The sequence below is a fragment of the Vanrija pseudolonga genome, chromosome 1 (assembly GCF_020906515.1).
Source record: "Vanrija pseudolonga chromosome 1, complete sequence".
NCBI classification, from domain to species: Eukaryota; Fungi; Basidiomycota; class Tremellomycetes; order Trichosporonales; family Trichosporonaceae; genus Vanrija; species Vanrija pseudolonga.
This window is the reverse complement of record NC_085849.1, coordinates 3,455,824-3,472,947: the sequence shown is the minus strand read 5'-3', so window position 1 is coordinate 3,472,947 and position 17,124 is coordinate 3,455,824. Positions and strand designations below refer to the sequence as shown.

General features: G+C 62.7%; 3 protein-coding genes across 3 annotated transcripts; all 3 read right to left on the bottom strand.

Moving 5' to 3' along the window:
* Positions 1–134: 134 nt before the first annotated feature.
* SPBC1604.06c (putative protein) lies at positions 135–2,083 on the bottom strand. The gene is made up of 3 exons (XM_062767789.1): positions 1,710–2,083; positions 373–1,674; positions 135–323 (listed from the first exon to the last, which is right to left on the bottom strand). Exons 1-3 carry the CDS (start codon positions 2,061–2,063, stop codon positions 171–173), a joined length of 1,809 nt encoding a protein of 602 aa, XP_062623773.1. The 5' UTR covers positions 2,064–2,083; the 3' UTR covers positions 135–170.
* Positions 2,084–2,259: 176 nt separating this feature from the next.
* Positions 2,260–6,055, bottom strand: umv1 (Spore development regulator umv1). Its single transcript, XM_062767788.1, has 7 exons — positions 5,760–6,055; positions 4,706–5,217; positions 4,408–4,472; positions 4,195–4,356; positions 3,918–4,146; positions 3,720–3,868; positions 2,260–3,665 (listed from the first exon to the last, which is right to left on the bottom strand). The coding sequence occupies exons 2-7, from the start codon at positions 5,140–5,142 to the stop codon at positions 2,407–2,409; spliced, it is 2,301 nt and encodes a 766-aa protein (XP_062623772.1). The 5' UTR covers positions 5,143–5,217; positions 5,760–6,055; the 3' UTR covers positions 2,260–2,406.
* Positions 6,056–15,146: 9,091 nt separating this feature from the next.
* LOC62_01G001304 (uncharacterized protein) lies at positions 15,147–16,351 on the bottom strand (the record flags this gene model as incomplete). The annotated part of the gene is made up of 3 exons (XM_062767787.1): positions 15,147–15,440; positions 15,476–15,545; positions 15,588–16,351. The coding sequence occupies 3 exons, from the start codon at positions 16,349–16,351 to the stop codon at positions 15,147–15,149; spliced, it is 1,128 nt and encodes a 375-aa protein (XP_062623771.1).
* Positions 16,352–17,124: the final 773 nt, after the last annotated feature.

The following is a 17,124-nucleotide window of genomic DNA, read 5'->3' as shown; positions in this document are numbered from 1 at the left end:
TAGGACGAGTTGGGTGGCGCGCAGACTGTTCTTTCCGGGATATTGCCCCGCTGTTTTAACACACACACCATTCGCTTCGCTCTTTCACATTTATATAGTCTGCGCGCGCCGTATGCACACCGTTCTTAACATGATGGATGGGACGAGGTGCATGATGATGATACAAGTGTTTAGAAGGCCCAAAGCTGGCTGACGGTGTCGCGCTCGCCCGCCTCGCCGGCCTGGGGGAAGAGTGGTGCGAGGTCTGCGGGCTGGCCGAGCTCGAGGGCAACGGCGAGCGCGGGGGGGTTCTTGAGCTTGCGCGCGGCTTCCGTGTCGAACAGCTAATCGTATGTCAGCGGACCACAACGTCAATTACCAGCCACTACTTACCGTCGCGTATCCATGGTCCAAAAAGTCTTCAAGGTTGAACTCTGGTTTTGTGAACTGCTCTGCAAAGATCTTGGCGAGCGTGGCCACGCTGGCAAGATAATGGTTCTGGAGCGCCGCGAGCTCCCACACCGAGCTCTCGAGGGCGCGGGTCGCGATCGGCGCGGTCTCCTTCTCGTCGTACGGGTCGCCGTCGGGCATGTCCTCCGGCAGGCGCTGGAGCATGGCCATGGTGCCGGGGTGGCGCTTGAAGAGGTTGTACACGAAGGGAATGACGAGGATCGCGCCGGCGGGCGGGGCGGCGAGCGCGAGCCGCGAGAGCCGCTTGATGAAGCTCGCCACGAGCGCCGCGGACAGGAGCGGGGAACGCAAAAACGTGTCGAGGAGACGGAAGAAACGCGCCCTGTACCGCGCGTGCAGCACCTCGCCGTCCAAAAGCGCATAGAGGCGGTTGTAGAAGAGGGGATAGTCGAGGTTGTACGCCGTCATGAGGACAAAGAGCCCGTTCATGGCGAGCATGGCGTGCGCGCCGCCGCCGTCGACGGTGCCGCCGAGCCAGTCGGCGATGCGGACCCGCCGCGCGGGCGCCATGTGCGCCAGGATGCCGCGCTCGCCGTGCAGCCCGGCGAGGATGCGGCGCGTCCACATGTCGTCGAGCGCCAGGTGGGAGAGGATCGCCTCCCACGTCGCAGTGTACGCTGCCGTGTGGGCCTGCACCGAGTGGACGGCCTTGGCGGTGCCGAGCGCCGTCGTGCGCTGGCGCTTTCCGCCCACGAGGGTGCTCTCGCCCTCCTCCTCCTCGTCGTCCGACTCGTACGTCGCCATCCAGTCTGGAAGGCTCTCGACGTCCTTCTTGCCCTTCTTCGTCTTGGCCTTCTTCGCCGCCTTCTTCTCCTGCGGCACGCTCGCGAGCGAGGGCAAAAAGAAGGCGTTCAGGTCCTCGGGAAGCTTGGGGAGGTTGGTGAGCGGGAACACCTGCTGGAGGACGTTGGCGGCGTCGACCTCCTCCGCGGCGACGACAGCGGCGACTTCGCGGAAGAAGAAGAGCCGCAGGTCGTCGTACTTCGCCCAGTAGTCGTCCACGGCGGCGGCCGCCACGTCGGCGGGCAAACCCTCCTCGTCGACCTGGTTCGCAGCGACGACTGACGGCCGCTTCGACGACGAGCTTGCCGTCGAGCCGCGCTGCGACGGCGCGGGGAAAAGGAGCGCGCGGAGAAGGAGGCGGAAGTAGGCCAGGTGGATCGGCACGCCGGCCGAGGTGGACAGGGGCTGGAGGAGCGCGAAGAGGAGGGACAGGGCCGAGGTCTGGGGTCAGCATTGTCTTCCGCCAGCCGACTCACCCTCAACGCCGCCTCCGAGTCGCGCAGCAGGCCGCCGAGCACCGCGACGTACTCGAGCAGCCGGTCGCGCACCCACGCCTTGACCTCGCGGGCGCCGCCCGAGCTCACGCTCGCCGCGCTCTCATCCGTCCCCGTCCCCGTGATGCCGCCCACGCGGCCCTGAGCAAGGAGCAGCCCGAAGACGCGGTACAGCGCCCATGTCGCCTTGTGGACCACTGCAGCGTCGCCGTGCCGCGCGAGACTGAGCAGCGCGAGCAGCGGGTTCGGGTCCGCCGGCGCCGACGTCAGCTTGGCCTCGAGCGCCTTGATCTGCTCTTGTGGTCCTGGAGCTGTTGTGCGTGCTGTGCGTGCCATTGCTTTTGGTTGTGAATGACAAGTTTCTGAAAGATCGCTCGAAAGTGATGCAAGTTCGAGCCGGATTTCAGAAAACAAGATCCACTCTCCCACGGTCGTCCTTACCGCACATGCTTTAGCTCGCTGCATTCTCTCCGAGATTAGGTTACCAGGCACTTCAAGTGGCGGTTTAATCAAATGGCCACACTTGCCACAGCCTACGCACCCATATCCATACCTTTCTCTACTAAACTCGCTAGATACGATGATTATGAACACAAACGATGCGGGGTACAACTGTCAAGACTCGCCGCCAACCAACCACTTCTATCTTGGCTTGATAAAAAATTCTTCCCAGCCACACTCAGTCAACAAGGTGCCCAAGGCCCATACGGCCAGTGGGCTTGGCGCCCGCGTCGGGCGACATGGGGCGCTCGCTCGAGCGGTGGCTGCGCGAACGCGCGTCCTCGCTCCAGCTAGAACCCGGGCGCGACCCTTCATAGTCACGGGGGTCACGGTGGTCGCGCGGGTCACGAGGGTAGCCTCCAAGAGCTGGAGGACCGTCGGCACGCGACGACAGCGGCGGAAGCCTAACCGCCGGCGGCTGCGACGGAGCACGGTGGTGCTCGCGTGGCGCCGTAGACGGACGGTGGCGATCGCCGTGGTGGAGAGGGTGGGGGAGGGGGGCGCCGCCGGCGCTCCTGGGGGACGATCCATAACCAGGTGGAATATCACGTGGAATGGCCATCATTGGGTCTCTCGGGTCACGAACATCGCGAGGGTCGCGAATGTCTCGTGGGTCGCGAATGTCGCGAGGGTCGCGCAGGTCTCGCGGGTCGCGCAAGTCTCTGGGGTCGCGCATGTCGCGGGGGTCGCGAATGTCACGAGGGTCTCGAATATCTCGAGGGTCGCGAATATCACGAGGGTCGAGACGAACATCGCGAGGGTGCAGGTCTCGGGGGTCCCTCATGTCGCGAGGAATGTCGCGGGGGTCGCGCATGTAGCGGGGGTCGTGAACCTCACGCGGGTCACGAGGATCACGCAGGTCGCGGGGGTCGCGGAGGTCTCGTGGGTCGCGGTCAGCCCAGCGAGGGTCATACTGCGCCGCGCCAGGAGGAGGAGGCTGAGGAGGGTAGCCATGGTGGTACGTCTCCGGGGGATAGTTGCCTGGGGGAATCGAGTGTCGGCCTCCACGAGGGTCTCGAGGATCCCGGGGATCACGAGGGTCGCGAGGGTCTCGGGGGTCTCGTGGATGACCATACGCCGCCCCCTGCGGCGGAGGTGGGGGCGTACTGGCGTAAAAGGGCTGCCCCTGCTGCGGGGGGTAGCCATGCGATGGTGGGCCTTGGGAAGGGTGGCCAGGGGGTCCACCCGATGACCCTGGTCGATATCCTTCAAACGCCGGCGGAGGGGGCGGCGGAGGCATCTGGGAATATTGAGGATAGCCGCCGTAGACATTGGCAGGAGGGTAGCTGGCGTAGTGCACGTCGCCAGGGTACGGGCGCGACTCCAATGGGTACCCCGCACCAGGGTGGGACAATGCGTGCCGGGTACGCTTTGCGTACGGGTCTTCATCGTCAGACAAACCACTGCTCTTGCGCTTGGGCTTGTTCCGGCCAGCAGCTGTCTCGAGTTAGTAATAATTCGTCTCGTTGGGTCTCGACACCGGCAACTCACGCCTGGGGTCCTTGCGAACGCGAATTTTCAAGCCCTGCTCAGCAAACGCCCTCGACAGCTCAGTCGCCTTGGACATGCCAGGGAACTTTTTAGCAGAGTAGACGGAAAAGGTGTCGGTGTGAACAGTAGTGCAATAGTACACTTCCTGCCTGAGACAAGTGTCAGATGCAAATTTCTCCGGCGATGTCTGCTACCCACTCGACAATCTCAAACAGGGTCATCTTCAGCTTGTAGCGGCCCTCTTTGCGGACTCCGAGGTCAGGGAACACGAAGAATGCGGCGTCCTTGTTGTCAATGTCCTTGAGGTGGTACAGTGACGACACTGGCGTTCCAGTAAGGAACCGGGTTCTCCCATCATCGATCACGTGGAGCTCAGAGTCCTGGTCGTCACCACCAACAAGACAAGCAAAGAGGAAGTAGTAAGGGTCTGCGGAATGTCAGCCGAGGCCTTTTCAAGGCCATTTAACCCGCTCACTCTGCATGAACAGCATGCCGTTGCCGCCAGGACTCTGCCTCCGCAGTGCGCTCTTGGCGTCGATCGTGTCCCGGATGCGGGGGTCGACAGGGGTGACGTCCTCTCCGTCGGCCGTCACCTTGAGCTGGATAATCGGGGTGGGGTCCACGGGACGGCGGTCGGCTGCGAGCAGGCATGAGCAATCACACAGACGAGAGCATGTCTAAAACGTACACTTTTCGCCAACACCACACATTCGTGCCTGCATTGGCTGTTGACGGATGATAAGTTCGTAGTTTCTGGTTGGCGAATGATTTTTGAATGGGCGCGACGTCGGCATGGTAAACGAGTAGGGAGCAGCCATGATCAGAACGTGATGTTGAAGGTGGCAGGGAGAGCGCAATCGTCAGCATGGGCGTGTTCGTGGCTTTGAACAATGGCGACAGCCACACAGAGTCGATAGCCGTCGTGTCGACAAGCACACGCCTTGCCCGCCGCCCCAAGGGCACACCCGACACATTCAACCACTCACATGTCTTTCCGCCCTTCACGCTTCTGTGAAACGGGCACATACTCGTATGCGTAGTCGACGCTCTCGACCCACTTCTCCGTGCCACCCTTGGGCTTGGGCTTGGCCGGATCAGAAGGAGCTCCAGCGCCCGAAGCCGAGCTCGCACCCGACGAGCCTGGGCGGGTGCCCGTCTTGCTCGGGTCTTCTGATGGGCTCGCTTTTGAGCCTTTTGGAGACGCCTTGGGAGCTGTCGGTCGGTCGGCGGGGCTGCCATCCTCGTTTGAACGCCGGCGGTTCGACGTGGGCGGAGTTGGTTGACGGGCAGGTTGGGCTGGCTGCGTGCGTCGTGGGGTGTGGCTGCCGGTAGCACGGTCGTGTTCGGAAGTCATGTCGGCGTGGTCGCGAGAAGATGGGCTGACCTGGGACACCGGCTGCTGCCTCAAAACAACCGACGACATGTGATGGAGATTTGTTGAAGTTGAAAGATTTGGCCGAGTGTGGATGGAAGCAACTCGATCTGCTTTTGGGAGGAACTTTAGAGGATGAGCACAGGAATCAAAGCCGATATGAGAACAAGGCGTGTGTGTGTGTATATGTTGGATGAAGGACGCGACGGGGGAGTACGAGTGAGCAGCCAGGGGGGAGGGGAGGGGGGGATTGGGTGGGAGAAGCAAGTTATGGAGTGTGAGGGTGAGAAGGAGTGGGTGTGGGTGGGTGAAGGCCGGCTCGTGAGGGACAAGGGACCAAGAGAGACAACGAGGCACCAAACGCAGGGGTTGGATGGGGAGGGAGGGGTACGAGACGGGGCGGGCGCTAGGGGGGGTCGGAAGGTGGCGCGGTCTGGGTCTGGGAACAAACGCGGGCCCCTCGAGGCGCGCCCTGGCGCATCAGATACACACGGATTGACAGTTTCCGTAACGTCCTCTGTTGCCCCTAGCATTTACGACCTCCTCGGTGGATTGCAAGCCATCGAGTGCCTGCAAGAACACGGGGACACCCGGGCCTACTTTACAGCGCGCAGCCAGCCAAACCCTAAACGACCACGGACTCTTCGTGTCACGGCACAACCACTGACCTGGTGCTCCTTGGTAGTGGGCGGGTGCGTCGTGCGTCGTCACCACAATGTTCTAATAGGCCCCGACTTGATTCTTAGCTCGTTGGAGCCTGTCACTGGGGATGCGATCCCTAACCGAGAGAACGCGCGGTTAAACCGTGTCGAGTGGAATGCTGGAGTTTGTACAAGAGCTCGAGTGTGTGTATTTTGGTGTGTGCAATGCGTGATAACGTGTTGCAACCAAGTTTGTGGGAGATGGAGTGACGCCGATTAGGTTTTTGGCTGCAAGGCGGCGGAGGCGGCGGCGGCGGCGGCGGCGGCAAGTCGGATACAATGAGATCCAGTGGGCACGCGGCGAGAAAGAGGCGTTTTCAAAACTGGGACCCCAATGTAGGATTCCGGGTGGGCGGTGACGGTGACGGCGCGCGAGGGATCTGCAAAGGCAAAGTAAAGGATCAATGCCGGGCGCAACGGAGAATTGGGATAATGTGGGTGGTGTTCGTGTGTGAGTGGGTGAAGAAGAAGAGGATGATGATGACGAGGAAGAAGAGGAAGGCAAGACGATGGACTTCAATGGTGCGACGTGTTGTGGGGCGGGTGGTGGATCAGGGTCAGGTTGACCGGCCGGATTTGCATACAGCGTGGCAATCGACGAGAAGAGTGAGCGGGGGGGAGGGGGAGATCGAAGGGGTGGGGTGGCGGTGGGTTGGTTGGTTGGTTGGTTGGAGTCGGATGAGCAGTGTCTCGGCAGACTTGTAACGAGCCAGACAGAGTAGGTAGGAGAGGCGGCCGAGCGACGGCGACGACGCAGAGCAGAGGGCACAGAGGAGCAGAACTTGTGTGTGTCGTCCCAGGACCCAGGACTGGTTGCCAAAGTATGGGCTCTGTTCCTGTGTTGAATGCCCCGAGAATTATGCCGCGCGTCTAGCGCTAAAGTCTGTTTGATGCTAGGTGCTTGGCCCACACGCTTGTTTGAGTTAACGGGGCCTAGGTCGAAACGGCGGCCAAACTCGACCACGCTCTCGTCCAAATCGACCAAATCGAACCAAATTGCTCCCAGCCAGCGCTGCCAGCCGCACAGGTAAACGGCACGCGGAGAAAATACAGGGTTTGAGGACGTGGGTTGTAAAGCTCGACAATAGGGGACTTTTTTGGTTGTTGGGAGCTTCCGTGTCCGGGTTCAAGGGCTAACACGGGGGCTGAAATCGCACGGCTAGTCCGATGGTAACCCAAGGAACAACCGACACGAGGATCGCTGAATGTGGGAATAGAGTGTGGGTGGGTAGGATGTATGTCTTGTTGTTGTTGTTTGACGTGCTTATCGACATACAAATGCTATAGAAGCACAAGAAACAAGCTTTCGTGTCGGGGTTGCCAGGTATGGCAAGCGAGCTTGTCGACTGGGAGTGGGCAGAATAAGCAAGTGGTCCTTGTGATTAAGTGAATGAGAGGGCCCTGGTGACCAAAGATTACCGCAAGTGAGTCGTCGTCGCCGAGTAAGGCTGAGTGGGATGGGGGGACACCTGTTGCGTTGGTAGGTAGGGTGGTTGGTGTGGATGTATGGGCGCGAACCAAGGGAGGAATGGAAACTGGGAACGCCTGGAACGCCATCGGAATCCTGGGCGGGCCAAGGGAGGAGCGGCGCAGCGTGCACACGCACAGACGCACGCACGCACTGCACAGGGCGACCTATGCAAGGTTGCTTGCGACTTGGGCGGAGGCGCCTGTCGATTCAATCGAGGGCGGAGGGCGGTCGGTTGTGGTGTGGGATGGGTGCCCAGCAACCCGACAATGACATAACGACCCATGCAGAGCCGCGCACTCATTACCCTTTGGTGATCATGTCTGGCATGGAAGCGGGGCGGGGCGGGTTCGGCGGCAACCAAGACGAGGTTGCCAGCCGCACTCTCTCGGCAGCAGCGGCGTGCATGTCAACTCGGTGGACCCTAGGATTTGGGTGGCATCTGTCCAGTGGTCGTCGGGACCACGACGACGACCCGAGGGAGGGTGTGGCCAAGGCCGCACAAGAGGTTACGTTGTCGGTGGTATCAGGAGCGAGACGGCGGCGTGGGTCTCGATGAACCGCCCTTCCCCTGGGCTGTGGTCGGCGGCGGTGGTCAAGCTTTGGAATACGTTAGGTAACGAGGGCCCGACAAGGCACCGACGGGCCAACAGCACACGAACCGGTGAGTTGGGGCAGGTGGTGGCATAGGTCGTGTGTGTGTGAGTGCAAGGACGCCAGCGCTGTCCTTCTGCCTGGGGGTTCACTGTTGACCTAGCGCCCTTGTTGTCTTGGTTGTTCATTACCTCGTCCCCGTTCCTATAGCGGTAGCCCGGTATCCCGTCGACGACGAGCAGCAGCAGCAGCAGCAGCCGCAAATCCAAAAAAGCATGTCGACGACTGCTGCTTCTGTTCAACGGTAGTCAAGGGACGATTCAGGGTGTTGGCATAGTGCCTGCATCAGGGTCGCCAGGGCCGGAACCCAAAGCAGGCAGTGCAGTTGTGTGTTTTCCAGGGTCGTGGCGTTTCAGGGTAACACCCCACCCACACACTCGGTCCAACAACCGGCAAACCCAATTTTGTCACCGCCGGTGCAATGGCCCAGACACGAGCGCCAGACACGCCTGCCGCCCCTGCCGCCGCCATGCGCCACAAACCACGCCACAAGACACACTTGGACGCCACTGCCGCCGCCGCCGACGCAAGCCGCTTTTGCCTGCCCCCGTCGATCAACGTATCCGTATTTTACAGTTCAAGCCCGAGTGGATGGGAGATTGCCTCGCACGGACCCATTCCATTCATCGCAAAAGGGCAAAACACGTAAACAAAGGCACGGGTCCAGTCACTGTCAAGCACAAGGCCCCCCCCCCCCCCCACCGACACATCAGCCAGCGCGGCGACTTACCTCACACTTGCTTGCACGGTCCACCACCACCACCACCCATAGCCCGCATACCCACACCCACGCACGCCGCGCGTCATGCATGCGTCCCAGTTCCACTATCCCCATTCCCACAAAGCGAGGGGTGATGTAACCCTTCTCTACCCAAGGCCGCACTCCAATCAAGACGCCGTCCGTTGCCGACACCCTCTTTTACTGGAGCACGTCTAATTGCCTGGCTGCGATCGCCAAGCATCGCGGATGGCGGCCGAGAGACGGTTGGTTGCATCGGACCGATAGGTTGTCCCGTTCCCCATACCGTCCTTGAACCGTTTGGCAGTGTTCCGTTCCCCTGGCCCGATGAAACATACCTGAGGGCATCAGGAACCCTTTTGAAATCGACCAGCCGTTCATTTCCATTTCACACACGGCAACGGTGGCGAGGCCGGCCAGGTGGGCGAGCGAGCGAGCAAGGTGGGCCCGGTGGGCAACTGGCGTGCATGGTATGCACGAGGTGTGGCAGCTGCCAACTGTATCGATGCAAGACAAGGAGTCAGATCTCGAACCTAACTTTGGGGACGCACAGCTGCGTTCGGTAGCTGTAGCGAGGTCTTGAAAGCTCTTCGGCACGCTGCGCATCGTGCTGTTGCGACCCGAATGACCGGATCATGCACTTCTCGATTAATGTTCCGGCAGCGGGACGGCCACATGCCACGACGACGCCGCAAGAACGCCGCTGATGCCACTTTCGAGGTGCTGCCTGCTCAAAAAGCAAGGTCGGCAGATTGATCGCGTCGTGGTCGTCGCGCGCCGCCCCGGCGGCGCCACAGCGTGCGTGATCGTGGTTGCCCGCCCGACCGACATGCCACCTAGCGTGCCCTATCGCTTATCGTGTAAAGTGTCCATAAAAAGCCTGGCCTGTTGTCCTGCCTGCCTCTCCTCGTGGCCCACGTCATATTCTCGCCCAAGCTAGATCGCTGCTGTAATGCGCTGTTGGCCGTGGCACGTTGGAGGTATAGCTCCTCTTCTGCCATGTGCCCATGCCGAGGAGCGAGCTAGCCTCACCCGAGGCAAACTCGAGTCGACCGACAACACGCCGACCAACAACATCCACGGTGTGACAGTCTGAAACGCTGCGCGCTGGCAAGTGTGCTCGGCGGCGGGGAGGATGCGGCGCGGGACAAGCAGGACACGCACCTCCGGCGGACATGGTGCACACAGGGCGGTTGTGGTGGGCAGTAGCAACAAAGGCATGACACTGGTATGATGGGCCGCTAAGACGCGCGCCCGGTTTCATGGGTCCGGACGGGTCCGCAGAGCCTGCACGCCGTTTCACGCGCTGCCGCCGCCCGTTGGGTGCTGGGCCGTGAACGGCACAATGGTATTGTCAGGAGCGGCCTCGCAGTGAAACTTGATTAGCGCATCGAGTGGGTGGGTTGGGAGGGCAATAAGCGTTGTCCAGGCACCAGGGTAGCTCCCGAGGTTTGCCTTGGTGTGGGTTTTTTCTGTGCCCGACCCTGGCACGCAACACTGGCGGCTGTTGTGAGGGGAAGCAAGGACCAAGGGCTATCGTGATCTGTCGGATGGGAGTGTGCACCAAGGCGCAACAACGATGCTGCTAGCTGCCTAGGCGACGCCACAAATGGGGATTAATAATAGTGATGGCGTGGTGGTGGTGGCAGTCGTGGGGATGGTGGTGGCCTCGGTGTCTCGGATGCAGACGAGCAGGATTCAGCAAGCAAGCGAAGGGTGGGAGTGAGAGTGCGTGACGCTGCCCTCGCGCGCTCCTGCCCTTTGCCGTTTGCCGGGTACAGAACATTCTCTCAGAGCCCTGGCAGCACGTGGCAGCAGTCGGATAGTTAGCGAAAGAGGGGCTTTTTCGTCGTGTGCATAGCACATTGACATTGGTCGACCGGGCCGCGCTTGCTCACTCGTCCTCGTTAATTAATTTGCAAGAGCGCGCTTGTCGTGTGTGCGGTGCGTGCGTTGAGCGGCGTTGTAGCCGTGTCGCGCGGGTTCGGGCTCGGACCGCAAAATCGGCATCGTCATCAGCATCATCAGTCGGCGCTCTAGCTCCAGCTCCAGATCGTGCACCGCCTCGGACTGTTTCAGGTTGGCGCTGCCTGGTCGGCCGCGCGCTCGCAGCACTCGGTCGGCACAGGCTAAATGTCGGGGTGACGGGCATTGCGCTCCACTGGCTTGGCTTGACCACTGGTTCGCGCGCGGCTCGCAATAATCGAACCGTGACCGTGCTTGCTGCCTGGCCCCCGATGCCAGCATTTCCCTGTGTGGCAGTGTCACTTTGGGGAGGGGGCGATACCCGGGCTGGGTTGAGGGGCTGCGCGTTGGTGGGCGCCGGCGAGCGCTGGCGAGCCAGCCATGTGAGGAGTGGATGGATCTCGTGTGGCACCTGCGCATCGAGCGACAGGGACTTAGGGTCGCGGCCATGCACCGAGCGGAGAAACACGACGTAAGTACACGACGACGGCACGAGCTTACGTTGTTGTGCGCAGGGTGTGGGTGTGGGTGTGGCACACGGCTGCGAGGCCCGGCGTGGCTGGCCGGCGTGGCTCCACTCGCGCGCGGCCAGCACGGACGAATGGCGTGCGCTGAGGGATCTGGTGCTGCGTGGCACCTTGTTGGACGGCGATACCATCCACTCGACACCACGGCTGCGGTGGTAACCCACTCAATACGATAGCAACGAGCCGGGCGGCGGGCAGTGCGCACAGCGTGCAGCGTGCAGTGTGCGCTGCGAGATGGAGCCGGCGAAACGCTTTTCTCCCCGCTCGCGACGTCGAGAACCGAGTTGCGGCCGGCGCTAGGCGCGGCAGTGCGCGGGAGGGAGGGAGTTGGTTGACGACGGCAGCAGCGATAAATCGGGGAGGGGATGAGTGGAGAGTTTATCCAAGTTGCATCATCAGCGTGCAGAATTTCTCCACGCTACGTCCGTCCTGGTGCTCACCAGTGTGCGGGTTGTCTGTTGTAAGAGAACTCACCGTTTTGTTGAAATCGGCAGCAAGTCCAACTACAGCGGAGAGGTGTTGATCGGCAGCCCTGTCAACGACCGAGGGGGGAAGTGATCCCAACGACAGGAGGGGCCAAGTCGAGCCCCTCCGTGTCCATTCACCTCGCTCGAACGCTTGACAGGCGCTACATAATCGACCAGACGAGCCACGACCAGAAGCTCCTTTACCGCCAGCGTCAGCGGGGCATATCGACGTCAGGTCGTTTGGACCCCCGGAGCCCGGCGGTAGCTCGGCGGGTACCGTCTGCTTCCCCCCTGACCAGCCGACGACGGGGATGTCGTGGAGCTGGCTGGTGACCACTTGCTCTGAGAGACTGACTGGCGACCTACGACCGCATACTCGCCGTGGTCGTGGACGAGGCGGCATCCTCCTCCGTGCCGTTGGCCCCGCGGGCATTGCCACGTCGTTTGGACGCTCGGGGACAGGTGGCAGCTCGGTGTCCATCGTCTGGCCGCTTTCCTCACGTGCATCGTCTGGCTGCCTGCCTCGCCATTCGAGCCGACGTTCGGATCTACGAGAGCCTAGGCCGGTTGAGGTGGTACCAAGCTGACTCGTTGAGCGACGGCCCAATTTCGCGTCGCCTCGACCAGCGGCCATGGCACTCTCGCCCCGCGCGGACTCGCTCGAGGTCACCGGGCACTCAGTGCCAGTGGCGGCTCGGCGAGCACCGTCTCATCGACCGTGACGACGTTTTAGAGCACGAGCAGGCGCCGACGCCGCGCAGGACTGACGAAACGAGGTACGATGCCTTTTCTGGCCTCTGTGGTTCCAGAGCTCGGTGAGGGCACAAAACGGACGAGGCAGGACGAGCCGGCACGCCAAGGAGCCAGGCTCACGAGTAACATCCTCTCGGTACGAGCCACGAGTCCTTCATTCTCACCTCCGTGCGGCCCCAGAGCAGGGGTAAAGAGACGAACAGACAATAGTGCAAGCGCCAACCAGCGAGGAGTGTGACCTGACGCCCTCGCGTCAACAAGCTACGATCCACGTTCTTCCCCTGGACTCCTTCCAGAGCGCAGACAAGGAGACGAAACACCCATTAAACGATAGCCGCCGGCGCATAAGGACGCCACGCTTCTGGTATCCTCCGGCAACCAGCGACTGGAGTGTCTCTCACCCACCCACCCACCCACCCAGCGAGGGTCGCCACTCCCACAGGCAGATGTACTCGCCGTGCCCGCTCCGACGGACCGAGACGCCCAGCACCGAGCGGAGCGGCGCTTCGGTGCGCGTGGCTTCCGGGGGATGGGATGGATGGGCCGGCCTCGGCGCGCGCGTGTCGCGGCTCGCGGCGCCGCGCCGCCTGGCCCCTGTGCACGCGCGATAAGCCCACCCCTGCCGCAGCGGCGTCGTGCGCATTCCGCAAAAGTGCCCCCTTGGGCAAGGTGCCCTCGCTGCGCCGGACTGACGGCAGAGATCTGGCTAGTGGCGGATGGGGTGTGCGGCTGGCTGGGTGCCTGCCTGGGTTTGCAACGAGGATCGTAGGTATGGCTGCGGTTGACTTGGAACTCGCGGTGGCACGATGATGGCGCGATGTGGCATGTTGTTTCGGCACTGCCGCGCGCTCTGCGGCGCGCGCGATTGTGGCGGCGTGTAGGCGTGTAAGCGTGTAAGGCGGCGGTGGGTACATAGGCAGAGCAGGCCGGTAGCACGCCGCTGTGTGTGGGTTGGTTGGGTTGCGCCGGTCCGTCGTGTCGCCCGAATGAAGCAGCGGCGACGACCTCCACCACCGCGCAACGATCGATCCCCGCACGCAGCATCCGCTCCGCCCTCCCCTCCCGCAAGCATCCGCAATGCACCCCTGCCGGAAGCAGTACACAATGCTGGCATGCATGCATGCTGTATGCGTCGTGATGACTGACCGACCGACGCATACTGGGAACCGATGACGGCGGCGGCGGGGATTCACACGGCAGCACGGCGAGCGACGACGCGGAGCGTGGCGATGATGATGATGCCGCGTCGTCGTCGTTGGTGGTCGCGTCGTCGCTTGCTGATGTCGCGTCGTCACTGGGTTCGGTTCGACCAGCTCTTTTATTCTCGACGAGGATGGGGTCGATGCATGCGTCCCCCCGCCTGTCTGCGCAGCTATCGTCTTGCAAGACCCCATCCGCGCACACTGCCAGTGTCTTGCCTCACCTCCGTCTCGTAGTACCACACCCCCGCAATGGTCGCCCCCGACGCCTCCCCCCGCAACCGCAACCGCAACCCGTTCGCCCGCGCCGGCCGCATCATCACCACGGCGGTCCTGCTCGCCGTGTTCGCGCTGGGCGGGTTCGACAAGGCGCGCGTCCTGGCCCTGTTGGCCAGCTCGGTCGAGTAGTCGTGAGTGAGTCGCGCGCGCGTCGGGTGGGGCCAGCTAGCTGGGCTGACGCGGGCAGATGCGCCAGCCAGAACACCAGACCAACGCAGGAAGCAGACTAGAAGAGTAGTAGAGCGTATACGACGAGGGCACGACACCACCAGCCCCGCGTCCGCTTCGGCACACACGCCGCTGTTGTACAACCACCACAAGCACACATGTATCACGCCATGCCACCTACCTCCGTAGCTGGGATCGCTCGCAGGCACACCTAAGCGCACTCCCACAGCCACATCACGTACTGTACCCACTGACAAGGTTTGTCTGCTGGTCCGTCGGGAAGGCGTGGATGGCTACGGACTCAACCTTATGGTCCGGGACAGGGCGAGCGGGCGGGCGGGCGAGGGCGGGCGGAGCGTCCGTCGGCAGGGCGATGGCGGTGGGGTGGGAGGACCTCGACGGGGGCTGTTGTGTGGCGTGCGTGCGTGTGTGCGTTTGTGCGTGGCGCTGCGTGGTGGGGCGAGTCCACATACAGCAGCTGAGATGCTCCCCGCTCGCTTGCTGCTGCGATTCTCGACCGACACCTGGGTGTGGCGACGGCCTCTCGCGCGGTTGCTGGCGCTCGATGTATGGATAGGAATGTATCGAGCATGACTCGAGCAAGCCAGTGCACTGCACACGCAGGTCGCGTATGCGGACAGTGGAGCCACCAGGTGGCGGCCTGCGCAGGCTGCCAGTGGCATCCAAGTGGTAGTCAGGCACTGTGGGCGTCGCTCCGCACACGACCTGGAGCCACCGGCAAACGCGCCGCACCGCTCCTGGCGCCGCCGTCGGCGCGCAGCGCAGCGAAGCATTCCGCGCTCGCGCTCCACTCGGCGCTGAGGGTACGGTGGTGTGCTCGCGAACGGCGCCATGACGCGGGGTGCGGATTGGCGTGACCACTAGCGAGCGGCACGCCCGATCCCCCCATCGCCCCCCGCTCCCACAGTTTGCGTATCAATACATGTCATAAAGATCGTCGTCTCGTCGTCTCGTCGTCGGGCTACTCTTCGTGGTTATGGATTCTACAATGTCTAGTCGAGACCCCACTCATCACCCCACTCGATTCTCGCACGGGCTATGTTGATCGGCATCCACACCTTGTGCCACCTTCACCGCCGCAGCGATGCGAGCGAGGCGCCGATGCCAGCCCGGCTCACATCCACGGGTACGCACCGGGCATCGGCGCGTACTGGCCGTGGAAGTGGTATCCGCCGTAGCTCTGGCGACCCCCGCGGCCGCGCTGCGGGGCGCGGCCAACCGCAGCGAGGTAGTGGTTGAAGTTGGCCTCGTCATTGTTCGCCACAGCCGCCTGCGCCGCAACGGCGCGGTCGCGGAGCGCGGCCACCGTCTCCGCGTACCACTCCTCGGCATCCTTCAGCAGCTTGGTGAGTTCGGGGACGAACTGGGCAATGGCAGGGACGGTAAGAGCAGGAAGATACCACACCGCCTGGGGTGTCAGCGTCGCCGCCGCCAGTGACTCACCTTGGTCGCCTGGATCCCGCCGAGGGTGATCTGCGACTTGAAAACCTCGACAACAATGGCGCACGTGTCGCTGTGCTGGGTCAGCCAAACTTCCGACGATCACTGCACGTACGGCTTGGCGCACAGCTGCTTGACAAAGTCGAGAGTACGCGCTTCGGCGTACGGGGCGACGGCGGACGTCATCTCCTCAAGCCTGGAGCGGATAAAAGCCGCGCGGTCGATAGTATTCGACAACCACCCCGAGAGTGGGTCGCGGGCAGACTTCTTCCCGCCAGGCTGCGAGCGCGGCGGGAAGGGGTCGAGAGGCTCGAACGACAGGTTGGGGGCGTACTGGGGCTGCGACTGCGCACTGCCTGGGCGGGGAGGGAACGGGTCCTCTGGAGTGAAGGGGAGGCCATTGTTGCGCTGGGAAGGAGCGTTCTCGCTCGGAAGGTCGAAGCGCACGGTGCGACCAGGGGACTTGGGAGGCGTCATGCCGGGGACAAACGCAGGCCTGGTAGTCTCGCCGCCGACGGTCGCTCCCGTCGACGACGTCCTGCTGCTGTCCTCAGAGGGGCGGTTGGTGCCACCCCAACCCGAGGGGAGCTCGCGGCCGCCGCCGTAGAAGCCGTTGAAAGGGTCGTGGAGGTAGCTCTTGGGGGGCGGCGGCGGGGGCTTGGAGAGGCAGGCGCCCATGCTGCAGCTGCAGGTGGGGTGCGAGTGGTAGTGAGGCTGGTGGTGGTGGTGGTGGTGCGGGTGGTGGTGGTGCTGGTGACCGCGGTTGTTCTGCTGGTACTGGGGCATACCAGCTACGGCGGCGATGAACGGGTCTTGGAAGACGGGTCCACCGGGGCCGCGGTTGCCAAGTGGGTTGAAGTTTGGGAATGGGTTGCTCATGATGATTGAGAGTGAGAGGTGAGCATTAAGAGCTGGCGTCGGCGGCGGCGGCAAGGCTGCTAGATAAGGTGCTGGGAGAGGGCGTGCGGTGCGAGGTGGGGTCGGGTGGGTGACAGTCTGTGGGTGGGGTGAGGGTGACGTGAGGCGAGGCGGCGCGGTGCGGCGGCGCGACGGCGTGAGAATCGTCGAGAAGCAGAATGTGTATTGTGTGGGTTCAACATGAGGCAAAGAGGGGAGTGATGAGCGACGACGCGCGACGCGTGCGTGCAGCCGTCGGGGGTTAGTACAAGGCGGCGTCACGGCGCGGTGCGGGGCAGCCTCCTCTCCAGCAGGTCTGGACTCGCGCCTGCGCTCGAGCCTCTGGAAGCGCGCGTTCCTGTCCTTTGGGCTCGGTGCACGGGCGCGGCGTGCTGGTGCGTCTGCTGTGCTCATCAGAAGCAGGTTATTAGCGAGGGTGTGACGGTGAGTAGTGGGGTCAGTCAGCGTGTCTACAACGAGGCAAGGAAAGTAAATGGGGGCGAAGGAGTGACGAGCGCGACGAGGAGGCAGTGGGTGCGGCGAGGAAGCCAAGCCAAGCCACGGCGGCGGCGAGTGAGCGTCTGTGCGTGTGCGTGTGTGTGTGTAACGTGTTTCGGGCAATGCAAAGTTTGGCTCAATGTGTACAAGTCGTGTGTGCAGTGCAGTGTGTGCGCCAGCCTTGTCGCTGCACTGTTGTCGGTCGGTGCATTGGACGGACACAAGCCGCAGCAGCCACTCACAGTGGTTCCCCCTGC

Bases quoted from the DNA above. Each gene is read 5' to 3' on its own strand.
- SPBC1604.06c (XM_062767789.1), bottom strand. From the start codon at position 2,063: ATGGCACGCACAGCACGCACAACAGCTCCAGGACCACAAGAGCAGATC. The intron at 1,675-1,709 runs GTGAGTCGGCTG...TGCTGACCCCAG, and splicing joins ACTCGGAGGCGGCGTTGAGG to ACCTCGGCCCTGTCCCTCCT. The intron at 324-372 runs GTAAGTAGTGGC...ACATACGATTAG, and splicing joins TGGACCATGGATACGCGACG to CTGTTCGACACGGAAGCCGC.
- umv1 (XM_062767788.1), bottom strand. From the start codon at position 5,142: ATGTCGTCGGTTGTTTTGAGGCAGCAGCCGGTGTCCCAGGTCAGCCCA. The intron at 4,357-4,407 runs GTACGTTTTAGA...GCCTGCTCGCAG, and splicing joins GTGTGGTGTTGGCGAAAAGT to CCGACCGCCGTCCCGTGGAC. The intron at 3,869-3,917 runs GTGGGTAGCAGA...CACTTGTCTCAG, and splicing joins ACCCTGTTTGAGATTGTCGA to GCAGGAAGTGTACTATTGCA.